Source organism: Neolamprologus multifasciatus, chromosome 12 (genome assembly GCF_963576455.1).
Source record: "Neolamprologus multifasciatus chromosome 12, fNeoMul1.2, whole genome shotgun sequence".
NCBI lineage: Eukaryota > Metazoa > Chordata > Actinopteri > Cichliformes > Cichlidae > Neolamprologus > Neolamprologus multifasciatus.
Genome location: NC_140450.1, coordinates 20645411 through 20660762, shown reverse-complemented (window position 1 = coordinate 20660762; position 15352 = coordinate 20645411). Strand labels below are relative to the sequence as shown.

Genomic DNA, 15352 nt, shown 5'->3' with positions numbered 1-15352 from the left:
TACAAATACAAGTAAATACTTCAACAAACTGGACAAACTGGGATTTACCTAAAAACTACTCCCAACCAGTATTTAAAGATCTGGGTTGAAGGAAATTAGAGTTAAATGTGTAACAACTGCTGGATTTTTTTTAAAGCAATCATTTTTCAACAATCACATTTTTTAGTTTAAACATTTTGAAGTTGTTTTACATATTGAGTTTTAATAACTCATAATGGGCATGAATGTCATGATAATTGATTTTCTTTTCTCTTTTTTTGTCTTTAATGACTTTTAAAAACAAGAATTGGGTGCACAAGTTTTAATTTAGTTTGGATTTTCTCTATTCCACACAGTATCAAAAGTGTACACACAGGCTCAAATATATACTCTCACTTAAATACCTATGGCCATGTAACTTGTCTTTAGCTGACTTCTCTTTAACTGACTAGGGCTGTTAGTTTATCTGCCAGCACAAAAAAGATTTTTGATGGCACTCACTGGATTGACCACTAATCAGAACAATGGGAAGGTTCAAGGAATCCATTTAAGTTCTAAACTGTAGATTAGCACAAGTTGGGAAGATCTCTTGGAGCTATTTCTAAACAACTGCAGATTTAAAGATCATCGGTTATTCGTATGTGTCACCACTTTACCAGGTCTGGAAGAAGAACCAAACTGTCGCCCTCAGATGAGAGGAAATTGGATGTTCGGGAACAACCTAGGAACCACAGAGGCTTAATCCTGTCATGAAACTCCTGGAAGAGCAGTGTCACTGTCCACAGTGAAGTAAGTTTTACATCACCATTGACTGAGATGGTGCCGACCACGAAAGAAGCTTATGCTTCTAAATTGACATCCTTAACCTCAACAGAAATTTGCAGCTGTCTACATGAACAAGCTTTTCCAGAGAAAGGTTTTATGGTCAGACAAGACAAAGACTAACAGCAATTACAAGAGTTATGTTTGGAGGAATAAAGGTGAGGCTTTAGCACAGAACACTGTACCAGCTGTTAAGTATGGTGGTGGTGGTAGCATCACGCTCTGGAACTGTTTTGCTTCCAGTGGTACTGGTTGATTGCACAAAGTTGATGAAATTATCAAGGTCTACCTCCAAATTTTTCAACTTCATCTCAAATCAACAGCTAGACAGTTGAAACTTTTGGGTTTTCCAATGGAATGTATAAAGCAAGCTAACATTAAGCTTCGGGAATGGCCTTCCCAAAGCGCAAACCTCAACCCTATTGAAAATTTGCAGATGACACTTAAAAGCCACTTAAAGGCCATTTAAACCAACCATTTTAAATTAACTCTACCAATGCTGCCAAGAGGACAGTTCAAACATCAAGCCAGAATTATGCCAAAATACCAAAAGTGTCTAGTCAAGGTGCAACTTTCTAGGAGGCTTTAAACCAAACACTAGTGGGGAAGTATGTATAGGTTTGAAACAGTATGCATCAGAAAAATCTAAAATAAATTCAAATTCATTGTTCAATGATTGTATGCTGTGCAATCATTCAACCCAAACAAAAGTACAGGTCAAAGAAATCATTAAAAGCCCCCAACGTCAGTGCAATCCATATCCATGAATAACTTATGTAGACTACAACTAGGTCAAGATGAGACGCAGGACAAAAGGTTACAGCAGTAAAATCCTGCATGGAAACTTGGTGGACAGGTAGAGCATGAGCAAGTGTGGGACTGGCCTTAATGGAGATTACGCTCATTGTCTGCTTCTAGCTTTTTACATGCATGATAAGGGAGTGCTGTCAATAAAGCTAGCACAGCAATGTTGAAACACAGCAACTCACACCCAGCCCTTATTAATTTGTTTCAAATAAGTCTTAGAATTTTGTAAGGTTACCTGGTGGAAGTGGATAGGCAAGTGATATTAGCTGTTAGCACTAGCTAACAAATGCTAACAACTAACATGTGAGCTCAGTGATGCAAATAACGATATGACAGGGATTTCCAATGAATTTCATTACCTGAATTTAACAGTGACCATACAATGCCAGGTCTCCATAGCACTATATCTATATCAAAGTGAAGTGTAGATAACTTAACCTGCACCACCTTGTGGTACTGAGGCATATTCATATTCATAGACTCTAGGTATTAGAGTTTCCACTATTTTCTGATTGTCTCTTAGTGTTATAATTTTGATAGCTCTCACCAATGGAGATGTTGTCAAAGCTAAGTATTTCTGTGCACAACACAGTTATACAGGAGTGTAATTCCAACAAGGTAAAATAGGTGAAGGTTGTTAGGGTTTACTGCATAAATGTATGTGAGAGGGTTAAAAGTACAAACCTTGCACAAAATAGCATTAATAAGTATAATTAAAGTGCAATCCTCTTATCAAGCACTTTACAAAAATGCAATTAAGCCCACTTCTAAAAATGTTAAGTACTCTTATAAAGATTTGTTTAGCAAGCTTTCGTGGACTGAATGTTAAATAGATGTTTAATTACTGTAAGAATGTACTGTTGGTGGTTTTGTGACATCTGTGGTTGCCACGCCTCAGAGTACCAATATTTCAACAAGTCATAATATGTCATATAAACACTAAGCACTAAACAATGAATTTAATTGTCAGCAATTAATCAGAAACACATGTGCACAGTTCACAATAACTCTGACAGATTTTGAGGTGCTCTAAACAACAATTCATTGATATTATTGTGCACTTTGTTACCATGCATCCAGACGGCACACTCTTCCCAGTGCCACAATATTTTCCAAAAGCTTTTCCCACACAAACTGGGAGGGCAGAAAAGAGAGTGTCTCAGCTGAGCTACATCACATGATGTAGCAGTAAAAGTAGCTATAATCACCCACTTTGGTCAGGCAGCCTCCAGCTGTCCTGACAGAGAAGGGAGACTGTGAGTTAGAAATGACATCATCTTTTGAGGTTGTGTCCAGTCTGCACTGAAGAAAGGCATCTGTGCTTACTCAGGTAGACTGCCAACACACCTCTGCTATTGCCAGGCTGGCTGTCAGCAAGCTGGTACGTGCACACACGAGGAGAGAAATACTGCAGCTGCATAGTTATTTGCAGTACAAATACAGACGTACAGATAGAGTTTGTATTTCTTTCACAGAGAGGGCTCTCTTACACAAGCAATGTCATGTGCATTCTTGGCATCTAAACCAACAACACTGGATATACACAGTGCTTATGGCCACATTAGCACTTTCATTGTGTATAATTTGGAAAGCAGATCATTGCTCTCTCAGGTGGGCTTAGAACCTACCACAAAGTTATTCTCAGTTTCTGCAAAATGACCAGTTCATTCACTTGTATGTTTTCCAATTTAGCAGATCCCTACTCTTCAACACAGACTGCTCTCCAGGGACAAGAAATGAGTCACCATAACAATATTTGAAGCTCAGATGCAAAATTCATGGAGTAAAAAATGGTGCAGCTGCTGTTTGCATGTGAGATCATCCGATGTTGACCCATTGAAGCCAGTATAGAGGAACACAGAAGTGCCACTGATGATTGCTTAATGAGTTCCCTGGCTGTAACTGACTCATACAACCAAATCACTGCTTTGCTAAAAGATTTCACAACTAAGTGTAAGGATCAGATTTAAAGACTTCTTCATAAAGCTTTCATGTCGGCTTTGTGGCTTCTGATGTCACGTGTGGTGAACAGCTCACAGCTCCTTACTATCATTCAGTCTGACTTTTGGAGCTTTAATAAAATAATAGACCATCATTTATCTTTAGAAATTTAGTTCTCTTATGCTCGTGGTTGGGAAGTTATGCGAACAAGACCGCCACTGAAAGCAACATTTAGTGATTTTCACGTTTTACTGTGACAAAATATATTTAAATTATTCCAACAAGTTAAAAAAAACACGTAGCTTACATAGTTTCAGTCTCAACCATTTGAATTATAGCCAAAACCAGGTTATTTTATCTCACTATTAAATATAAACAGCTATAACAATAGAATTTACTGTTTTGGGAAATACTCCCATCAAAAACTGCAGTGAATCATTTATGATCAGCTTGTCCAAAGGCTTGGGCTTTAACTCACAGATGGCGCTGGTCACACTCTCTAAATGTCTCTCTTTGCGTCATATTATTGTTATCTTTCTCTTCCTGTGTTTCAAAATCATCCTGAAATTATCTGGTTCCCTCAGGCAAAGCAAAGCGTCTTTCAGCAGCAGTCACTGATAACACATGAACATGTGGTAGGGGTTCCTCTTACTAAATGACTGAAGACTTACAACCAGTAATTTGAAACACCACAGAACCATGAGTACTCCCTCACTGTAACTAATTATGTTTGAGTCTATGCACAGACCGTAATTAAATATTATCAAAATTCAGAGATCAAGTCCATTGAACCATAACTTAACCACTACTGTTAACTACCTTAATGGCTCGTACAAATAAGGATAGTAGATTTTAAGCCACCCATTCACCTGATGTAAACAAAATGCTAAAGAAGAAACCCTTTACAGTTGGCTTTGCTATATTGACATATCCGTTTTCTGTATTCTCCCCATAATTTTGTCTTTACAGACCCAAGAGGAACAAACAATTTGCAGCTACTCTACATCAGCAACATTACAATAAATGGGCCTAAAACACAGCATGTGAACAAAGTGCAAAACTACACTTGTAACATCAGCCTTTCTTTTCATTTGTCACTCCTTTCATCTCACAACAAAACAGAGAAAAAAAACTGCACTGAACAGAAAAATTTCACAAGAAAGCTTAAATATTAAGGTATTGTTGGTGCGTCTTACCTGATGCATTCTGAATCTGCATAGTGGTGGTCTGGTTATCTGTGACCACTGCAGCTGGATGGGCTGTTGTACTGGCCACCGTTGAAGTCGTTGGAGCAGATATAAAGAACTCTGTACCAAACTCTGCTGCTGTTTCGTCCTCCATCAAGGTGCCACCAATGCGCTCTGTCACCTGAGTGGAAGACTCATCAAAGACATGGACAGCTGCTGAAGATTTCACTTCCTCAGTTAACATTTCACTGTCGATCAGGATGATTGTGCCTGGTGAAACTTCAGGTGTTGGTGGTGTCTCAACATCCTGTGCTTTAGGGGGAGTTTGTGTCGCACTGCTGGCAGTATTTGGTGTCACTGTGGTGGTTACCTTCACCTCACTGACACGATGGGTGTTATTTAAAGGTGGAATGGCTGTGATTGTATCATCAATTCTATTGGTGACTGAAGGGCTGGCTGAGCCATCTGGTTGGGATGCCCTAGTAGGAGGCTGACCCTCTAAACCTATTATAGGATAAATGTCATCGTAGCTCAAATTATAGTCTGTTGCTATATCACTGATTGAAGGTGATAGTGTTAACTGTGAGGAGCTAAGCATTTCCTCATGGTTAACTTCAGATGATTTGGTCGGAGTGTCAGTGAGATCAGAGATCGATGTGATATTCCTAGGATCTATAACAGTTTCTTCTGTCTCCCCTTCAGCAAACATGAGCTCGTTGCGGAGAGAAGCATCTGGTATAGGGACGTCAGGCTGAATCGTGCTGACCTGAATTACTGATTGATCATCTGACTCATCATCAGACGCTGTGGCATCAGTGCTTTCCACCGTGATATTAGTTTCTGTGGCTGTGCCACCATGGGCAGCAGCAGTTTCCACAAAGGTTACATTTTGATCATCAGTGCGAGAATCTGGCGCAGCTGTTACATCATCATCGTCCTCATGGTCGTCTTTGATAGTGGGTGCAACTGTTGTGATTAACTCTTCCTCATGGCCTGCTGGGGTGGGGTGAGGTGGAGCCATGCTGGTTGAGAACATAGATGGAGGATCTGGAGAAGAATCTGGAGAAACGTCTGCCTCTGATGTTTTTTCAGATGTTGTGGTTGTCAGAATGGTGCTACTCTCCAGTAAAGGGATGGAGGTACTAGGACTGATGGCGTTGGTGGTCATTTCTACCACAGATACATCCACAAAGGAAGTCTGGCTGAATACCATTCTCCTTCCTATACAACATACATAAGCACAGGATCACAAAGTCAGAATGAATTTAAGTGTCAGACCGAGCTTTTGGTTGGCTAAAGTGACATTTCTATCACATTACAGATCTAGATAGCCAAGATTCATTGTTTCATTGTCAGCATTTCACAAACACCATATTGATGTACATTAAGAAGATTACGAACAGTAATGTGATTCAGCAGGTCAATTTTAAGTCACCCTTAATAAGTTTGCGAGATAAGTCTAATGAGTCCGTTGCAGTCAATTCGCGATAGCAGCAAAAACAAGTGGCCATGCAATATTTAAATACCAAGATATAGTTTCCTAGAAACTTCCCTGTCAAACGCTTCTTCTCTTATATCTAGCTTTAACAGTTATTCATTAAACTTCTTCAAATAAATTGTTGAAACCACAGTAACAAAGTTTTACTGTGTATTATTGGGCATAGAAAATAATCAAAGTTATCTTAATCAGTGAGATTACCTCAATTTTATATGAACAGCCAAGTGCACTTTTCTATATATATGACTATACTCTATGAGCGTGCTCTGTGGGAAAGGGCAACCATGTGTTTAACAGATGAATTAAACACCATATAAATCATAAGTAATCTAGTGTTGTGGTTTGGTCAAGAGCTACCCTGGCTTTTTTATTCGTGTATTCAACCCACCCGATTATCTGAAGAGCGGCCCTTGACTTGATCACTTGATTACAGTGATGGTGTTTAAAGTTTACTATTACAATTATTAAGACGTTCTTTTAACACTGGTTCTCCACCTGTCTTCCCAAGATCACTTTCATCAAAAGTTATCTCATTTACTCATAAACACCAGTGAAACCGTTTTAGAAAGCTTTCCTCTAGGGCGCAGGCAGAATCTGTAAAGGCAGCTGTTGACCATTACATAGCAGACCCCTTTCCTCGTGAAACTATCTCTGATGTAAGGTGTGACATATGTTTTTCCCTTACAGGAAAAACTGTGCTTGCTCTCAGAGGGAGTGCATTATGTCACCAATGAGTTTGAGCTGTTCCCGTTATTCAGACCTTTGTTTTCTTTAGGCCACTCCAAAAATCAATCAGAGACCAATTTTCCAATTTTCCCACCGCACTACCTCTTCTCTCTTCGTCTTTTTGTCTAATCTAAGTGGAGTCGATGTACACAATATTCCTTTTATTAAGATATGATCAGGCGTGGGAATTCAGGAAATGATGGAGTGAATCCTGCCAAATGAGAGTACTTGAAAAGCACTTACGCTGGGAGTGTAAATACAACACGAGTGAGAGGGCTGACATGAAATACACAGAGCAGAAGCTGAAGGTGGCCCATTTGCGTGCCCTCTGAACTCTGTAGGGACTTATCACCACGAGAGTTAGCATGGCCCAGGGGCGGTAAATGGCCAGGCAGTGGGCGGCTTATCTGTCCAACTTCTCATTTGTAAAGATGGAAAGGCCAGGTCAGAGGTCAGCAAGGATGACTGAATTTAGAAGTCCAGCAGTAGCTTTGTCCATTACCCAAACGTCTGCTCTGATAAGTACAAGTGAGAATGACAGACCGCAAACTGACAGAGGAAATGAGAGGTGAAAGATGGAAAGGTGGTAGATAGCGAGGCTAAAAAGGCTGACAGATGTGGCATTAATTGCTTTTGGTGTTTCTCTAAATGGCAACTATCACCTGTCATTTTCTGTTGTTTTAGGAAAACCGATTAGTTAAGAACGCTCACAATTTAAGGGATTAAGTCTAATTCTGCCTACTTCCAGTCAACCATGAAACGTCACTATTTATAAAGATCTACAGCTATAATTCCTTTCCCTCTCATGGTCAGTAATTATCACAGTGTGCAGCAAGAATTGGCGAAAATAAAAAAAATTTTTTTAAAAATCCTCATGATCTTATTTAGTGTTTAGGTTGATTCTTTGTTATACTGTTGAGTGCAATTAATTTGACTTTATATATTACCAAGATTGATATCTTTAAATATTCAAAATTGCACTCAAGTGCATTAACTTGTTTTTGTTTGATTCACAATAACATTGAGGTTGTACAAGGGTAAAGCTTAAGAAACCTTGATTAGCCCAGCTGGAAGCAATAAAGAGTCAAACAGATATAAAGTGTTCTCATTCTCTTAAGCAAACTTTTGGTCATTATTCCTCAATCAAGAAAATAAAAGTCAGTCTTTTGCTTTCAAAGAAAACAGAGTTTACCACTATGAATTCACTTTTCTCTTGGCTCGCTTTTTTGCCTCAGAAATGGGCGGGAGACAAACTTTGAGACAGTGAGGTCAACGGGATGCTGTAGTCTGGCACATGACATGCCGTGCTCAGAAGAAAATCCTCCCTCAGCGTTGCTCATGTTGCCGCTGTTACTGAAACTATGCAATCGCGAGGCGTGAAACAGACGCAAACTAAGAGGGAGGAAAGAGAGGCTTTCAGATATGTTAAAAAGGTCAATCTGATTCAGATGTGGCAAAGTGTAATGTGGTGCAAAGACACAGAAAATCAAAGGGTGGAGAAGCAGGAGTGAATGTAGGAGATGAGATCATAGCTCCTTACAGTCAAGCCTGGTTTTGTTAGGGAGTGGTCTGTGTCTTTGGTCACTTTCTGTCTCTTCTAACATATACGTCGCATATGTAGGTAACACTTTGTTCCATTACAAACTCCAAATGCAATAAGGAGTAACAACAGGAATCTTGGAGTGAGTTTTTACCTTTAAAGCAGTAAGCCCCAAACTTTCTAGTTGGTTCTGGGAAGCCAGTCTGATTTCTGTAGCGATACATGGTCCTCACGCCGAGTTGGCCTCCGCCACACTTAGTTCTGGGGACTGCGACAGGATGCCGTACGCTGCCATCGGAGAGCCACCCGTAGTCACATCTGTCCAGCCCCTGTCGCCAAGCAGCATGCAGCTGTCCGGGACTTGCCAGGACAGCTTTCCTCTTTTTACACTCTTCACTGGCTTCTTCAAAAGTCATCTTATGGGTCACGGGAGCATAAAAGACTTCACCTGATTCAAAAATAATGAGAAACAGTGGCAAATGTAGAGGCACATAGGTGAAATAGCAACAAATCATCTGTGGTCACAGAAACACAAAAAGAGGGTTTATTACCTAGTAGATCAGAAGTAATTTTTCCTTTAAAATTTATTTACTATTTTTAGATTGAAAACATACTGAAATAGCCTATACTTTAGAGCGATCTCAAAAATACAGATTTTTAGTCCATTCTGACCTTTCAGAAAAGACCAACACAGCTAACATCAGTCACAGCTGTGCAGGGCAGAGACCCAAAACATCTCCCACCAATCATATTTAGGACAACAGTAGTTCTTTCATTAAATTATTGTGAGGTGGGATAGCAATGCTGAAAATGTGCCTGGCCATAAATATCTTTGTATTGCAGGACATTAGGTTTCCCCAAAGTGGGTAGAGCAAACACCTGCTGTTTCCTTCCTTCATGTTCATGTCAGAATCTCTGCAGAATGACCAGCATGAACGTTTGTCTATGCTCACAGGATTATATAAATGAAGAGGGTACTAAAAGCCAAGATCGTAACTAAAACCAAACAACATTAAGAGACGATGGCTGACTGACTGTATGTTTTCAGTTAGTTTTGGGTGGAACGTTTCAAATATCCCTTGATGGTTTCATCCCATTGATTTACAAGGGCATTGAGATTAGGAGATGTCGTTCACACAGGAATGTTTTCCCTTTTAAAAACAGATAACATACGTTATATCCTCAAAAAACACAAAAAAAACTATTTGATTTCAGTATTTTACATGGTGGTTTTACTGGACCCTTCCTGCTCTTTAGATATCATATTGATGACTGCTATAAGCATAAATGGAGTTCACATTTTGTTTATCTATATTATAAGATCCCTGGAATTATATAACTATAGAAAAAAAAGCAGTCAGTGTCTTGCAGCTCACTCATTAATTTTCATGGTTAATTTATGGCCAAGTTATTACACTTGACAACCTCATAACACATCAAACCACATCCGCCAAGCATGTCTGTTTCTAGATCATAAATGGTCAGAAAACTGAGACAATATTACAATATAATGGAAATACATAGTCAGGTTGTTATGGGGTGCCAAGATTTTCCTTGTTCAGTTCCAGAGGAAGACCGCTGTAACATGTCAGTCATCTCTATTGATTTTTTCCTTTCATTTCTCATCCATCTCTATTCTTTAATGCACACAATAATGATGAGGGGTGTGTATATGCATATATGTATATGTCCTCAGCGGATGGGTTCAAGTTTATGACTTGAAGACTGTGACAAATATATTTGAACATATATTATGTTGACTAAGATGACTGCGCAGTACAAATCCTAAGGTAGATGATAAAGCATTTTAGTAAATAACAGGAATAACAGGATGGACAGAGAAAAAAGACAAACTTCCCATAAACTGGGCCAAAGACCTTTAATAACCCCATTATCACATTTTTGTTGGTGTCTCATTCAAAAACCACTGTAGAAAATATGTTTCAAGTCCCACTTATAAGGAACCTGGAAAAAGGTCACCCACATTCACCAGCTTTTATATTTAAACAAGAACAAAAGTGTGTTTCCAAACTGTAAAAATTAAATGTACTTAAGCACGGATGATGATTTGAAGGCTTCTTAAGCTGAGACTAAACATGGGTCAGTGCTACGGAAGGACAATCCACTACTTACCATCCAGTTTGCCTACATAACAGTACACATCGTAGGTCTCTGTAGGTTTCCTGGTTCCATACGACCTGACACCAGGTTTATTAGGAAGGTTGCCTTGACAGCCCTGTCTTGGCCTTGTAATTGGGTATCTGTATAAAAAGAGAGAAACAAAGAGCCATCTTAAAGTCTTTCACATCACTCCAGAATTCAGTCGGACATATAGAGCATACGTGATTAAACAGCAGTGTTGTCGTCTCTGGGACAGGCAACTGAAATGCAGCTAACCTCACTGTCTGGTCAGCAATCCAACCGGCATCACATTGATCAAAGCCGTCCTCATAGGCTGCTTTCAGTTGCTCATAGGTAGCAATGTTTGCTCCAACGTTTTCACAAGTTTGTACAGCTTTCTGGTAATCCAAAGTGTACCTGCTGGTGCTTGATCGGTAGTGAAAGACAACACCTAGTGATAAGCAGTGAAAAATTAAAATTAAAATTAAAAACTCAGGCATAGAGTGATCTGGAAGTCATTAGTTTAACTTCAGCGCTGTAAATTATGGCAAACGTCCTATAAAGCACCCTCTATGTGTGATATAACTAGGTCACTCAGCTTCTTTGGAAAGAAGGATCTCCGCAATAAATGAAGGAGCGACGCGAAATGCAGCTCACCACAAACAAACGAGAGAACTCCATATGATGCCATGGCCCTGAAATCCCCATATTTGTGGACAGTAAATAGACGCAAAAGATATGATTGATAGTCATAATTAACATTGCAGAGAGTTGGAAAAGAGGTTATGCAGATTGTAAACCAGTGAAAACCAAAACTATCTGAGTGTCCCCCCCCCACCCATGTTTTCTACATGAGTTATATCTCCCAGCGTACTTCTCAAATGAGAGCATGTAGAATGCACATGACACTAGGTAAGGATTGGTGACCCCACCCCCCACCTTACCACATCCCCTACCAGCATAAGGACACTATAATTTTTAGGATGCTGAAGAATACTGCCTCCCACAGACATACTAACGCTTCCTGTGTGCCCGTATAATAAAATTAAAAATCCATACTGACATGGTGGCACCCAAGATTACAGCAATGCACTGTGTTTGAATGGATAATGAACTGATAATCACTGGAACTAAGGCATTGCTGTGGCTGATATGGAAAATTACCCAAAAAAAAAGGCCATCTGACTCTTTTTCAAGAGAGCGTCACCTCTAAAATAAAAGCTGTGGTTACTCTGCATGACTAACGGTTAGCTGCTGCTATCAATGTAAGCAAAAGGACGCCCATAACTTTCCCATCCTGTTAACATTTCTGTCAGCACTTGTGTGACATTTCACTATTATTAAAGTTTTGCAGTATCCCACCTCTACAATTTTAAAGTTTTTGTCTAATTCCACCATAATAAAGGAAGGATACTGGGAATCTCTTACCGCTGACATCAAGGTTAACAGTATCCTGGGTGTCTTCAATCCCGAACATGACCTCGCAACGATAAGTGCCAGCGTCACTGGCACGCAGCTTCACAATTGTGAGCGAGGCGTCGCCGACAACTTCAGGGTGGCTGGGTACTGACACACGGTTCCTGTAGCTTGAGCCTATCTTGATGACCCCATTTTGTGCCACCAGCACCGTGGACTCTGTTCGTCCCTGTATTTTGCTCCATTTGATCCGTAAGTAATCCTTGTTGTAAACGACCGTTCCACTGGGACTGATGACTGGTGCTGAGGTTGGGATTGTGGAAAAGTAGCAGGGAAGATTTACCTTCCCTGAGAGGGACCCTATGACTGGTTGGATGACTGATAATGCATTTGAGGCTGAAAGGCAAAAGGCCACAGTTAGATGGAGTGCAAGTTCATTTAATGTTTCTATTTTAATGGCAACCTTCTTTATTGTTTTATTTTATTCAAAATGCACATATCTCCTCTTCAATTTTCACTCTTATCCTAACAGATCGAACCAGACAGTATGAAATGCACAAGTCATTTGCACTGATAGGGTGTGACCACTGCACCAAGCCTTAAAAAAAGCATCCATTATGACTTGACTCTTGGAAAGTTAAACCTCAACTTTAAAATGATGGGTGTGGGAACATATTTAACACAAGGGCAGTGTATGTGCAGCATGTCTGCATCAAGTTATAGATAATCAGGGAAAGAGGGAAAGTCGTCATGGTTGTATTATTTCATGAAAGTTTGCTGCTTAGCTCTGTTCATGTTCCTGCTTTAAAAAAAGGATAAACTAAATAAGCAAACCCACAAAAGCAGATGTCAGTGAACAGTATTATGTGTATTCTGCAAGTTCTAAATGCAAATGGCAATAAGATGATTACAGTTATTTTGGATGGGTAGAAAAGCATTCACAGGGAATAATGGGAGGAATGCTCTGTGCGGACAGTCCAAGAGGTGTGAGTCTGTGTGCTTCAACAGAGGGTCTTATTAGGATGTGGGATGAAACCAGCTGTTCAGCTTCCAGACTGGAAGCAGAGTCTAATTGAAAGGTGTCCATCCCGTACCCAGAGACAGAGACAGAGATAAAGCTATGGGTCCTAGATTGTAACCCTCAATTCCTCTTGACCTACCTCTAAGTAGAGTCTTGCAGGTTTCACACAGCAAAGACTGGAAGAAACTTATCAAACATGCTAAACAGTTGCTGTGGAGCTTTAAGAAGAGCAGAGGAATACAAAGTAAAAAAAAAAAGGCAGAGGCAGGGAGAAGAATGGAGGGAGGGATGTGGGTGGGGAGTGACTAAAAAAAGGAAAAACAGAGAAAATCCAAAACATGGGCATGGAGCGAGGGAGCGGGAGAAAGAGGAGTGACTAAAAAACAAGGGAGGAGAACTAACCCATTCAAAGCTTACCTGTTGCAGCTGCAGCTTCACAGAGGCAATATAACCACAGGACATGCTTTATATTCAGTATCATCTGTTGGAAAGAAGAAAAAAAGGAAAGGGAGTGCAGCTTAGGAAGCAAGAAATTTAAAGTTTAACTGTTAATTGCATCCACATTTGGCTTAAGGAGAAATGCAACTATTACAGTAGGTTATAACAGACAAGTCTGTTTAAGCACTTTTCTAACATTATGGTCTGGAGAGAAAAAAATACTCCCCATTTATTAAGCATGTGTATTCGCAAAATATCCACATGAAAAAATAGATGTTCCAACGGGCTAAAGTGTGATTTTAATACGTTGTGTTTATAATATCTAACATTGCCAAGCATGATCTTTTTTTCGTCTCTAAGTAAGATGTTGAGCTTTGTAATGTCTCGGGGGTTCAGATTTAAGACTCCCTGTGGGGTCGGAGTTGGGAGTTTGTGGAGACAGAAGGACAGGAGCACCGAGCCCCTCACCCTCATTTGCACCCCGCTGTATAAACACATGCGGTGGGTCGCAGTGCTAACTGAAAACTAGTATTGTTTGTTTTCAAAGGGAGACAATCTCGCACTAATGGCAACTGGCAGGTTCAAAAGATCATCCTCTAAAATACTGCAGGATGGCAGTCTGCGCCTTTAACTCCCACGAGCTCCACGCCGATTCAATTGAACCATTCTAACGGAAAATAAATGAGACTTTAAAATATTTTAATACCATATATCGACGGAGAATATATTCCTCTTAGATTGACGTGAAATAATTTAGTCATATTTACACAAATACATGCATGACTTGATGTAATTGCTGAAGTTTTTTAAGCCCTCTTTCTTTCTCTAAGAAAGCTGAAAAACGAACACGGATCAATAGGCTACTGAAGCATCACAGGGGAAACTAATTGGTTGCAGGCTTTTACAGTTCGAGCGCAGTTCAGGGATGTCCCTTGCTATGAAGAACAATCGTCTGCTTTAAGTACAGTTATTGATTCAAAACCCCACTTTTGGCAATAGCAACACTTTATGCGACGGTTCTTCTTCTCAGGAACACCTGTTGCTTCTGGACACTCCACAGAAATTATGACAAGGGTGGCATGGTCTGTCCAAGTTTCTAACAACTGACTGCGGAGTAATCTCCAGTCCACAGACCCTTTTTTCTAAATTTGTTTGTCTTACTCGTCAAGAAACATCTGCACATCGGTGCAGGTTATCTGAGGACAACATCGTGCCGCGCGTGTTTGTCTTAAACGACTTTTGTCCTTAAAAGTTGCATTCATTTGATTTAATATTTGTTTAATATTATAGCAAAATACACATTGAAAAAGCAACAAACCAACAATAGGAAATCAGTTATTTTGCAAAGAATAGTCTCAATTCTTCCTTAATTCAAAGATAACTATCCAAACAGAAATAAACTTACCTTTAAATGATTTTTATTCCATAAAATGTACAAAATAGGTTTACGTCCTTATATAGAATTAGTCCCGGTCTGCAACATGCGTGCGTAAAAAAGTGCCTAAATAGGTCTGTTCCACATTGGAAGCAGCACTTATCTTCCCGGCGTGCCTCTCAGTTCCCCTTGATGCTCTGCAGTTGTAGTGTCCTGCTCTGGAATGATGGGCACACAGCGACTGAGACCGTGAAGTGCTGGCACTGAACAGCTTCAATTTTACCTAAATCACGCGGTTATTTCGTCAGTGTCAAGAGGTGGGGCCCATAAAAAAGTGAATGAGACACTGAGTGGAGGAGGGAAAAAACCCTAATTTGACCGTGTGCCTTAGAGGTGTACCCTCTGCTTCTTTATCACAAGGATCTTTTTGGCTGGTAACAAGAGTCCCATATGAGCGTCAAATAGCATAAAAGTAATCAAA

At 39.9% G+C, this 15352-nt stretch overlaps 1 protein-coding gene across 1 annotated transcript in view; it reads right to left on the bottom strand.

Moving 5' to 3' along the window:
- Positions 1-15352, bottom strand: part of vcana (versican a) — a 46812-nt gene extending 31460 nt beyond the window's left edge. Inside the window, exons 1-7 of the mRNA XM_085181367.1 lie at positions 14902-15352; positions 13476-13539; positions 12050-12433; positions 10898-11072; positions 10634-10761; positions 8655-8948; positions 4746-5957 (exon numbers count right to left, since the gene is read on the bottom strand). Of these exons, the coding sequence (XP_085037493.1) occupies positions 4746-5957; positions 8655-8948; positions 10634-10761; positions 10898-11072; positions 12050-12433; positions 13476-13539 (2257 nt within the window). The 5' untranslated portion in view covers positions 14902-15352. The remainder of the gene's footprint in view (positions 1-4745; positions 5958-8654; positions 8949-10633; positions 10762-10897; positions 11073-12049; positions 12434-13475; positions 13540-14901) is intronic.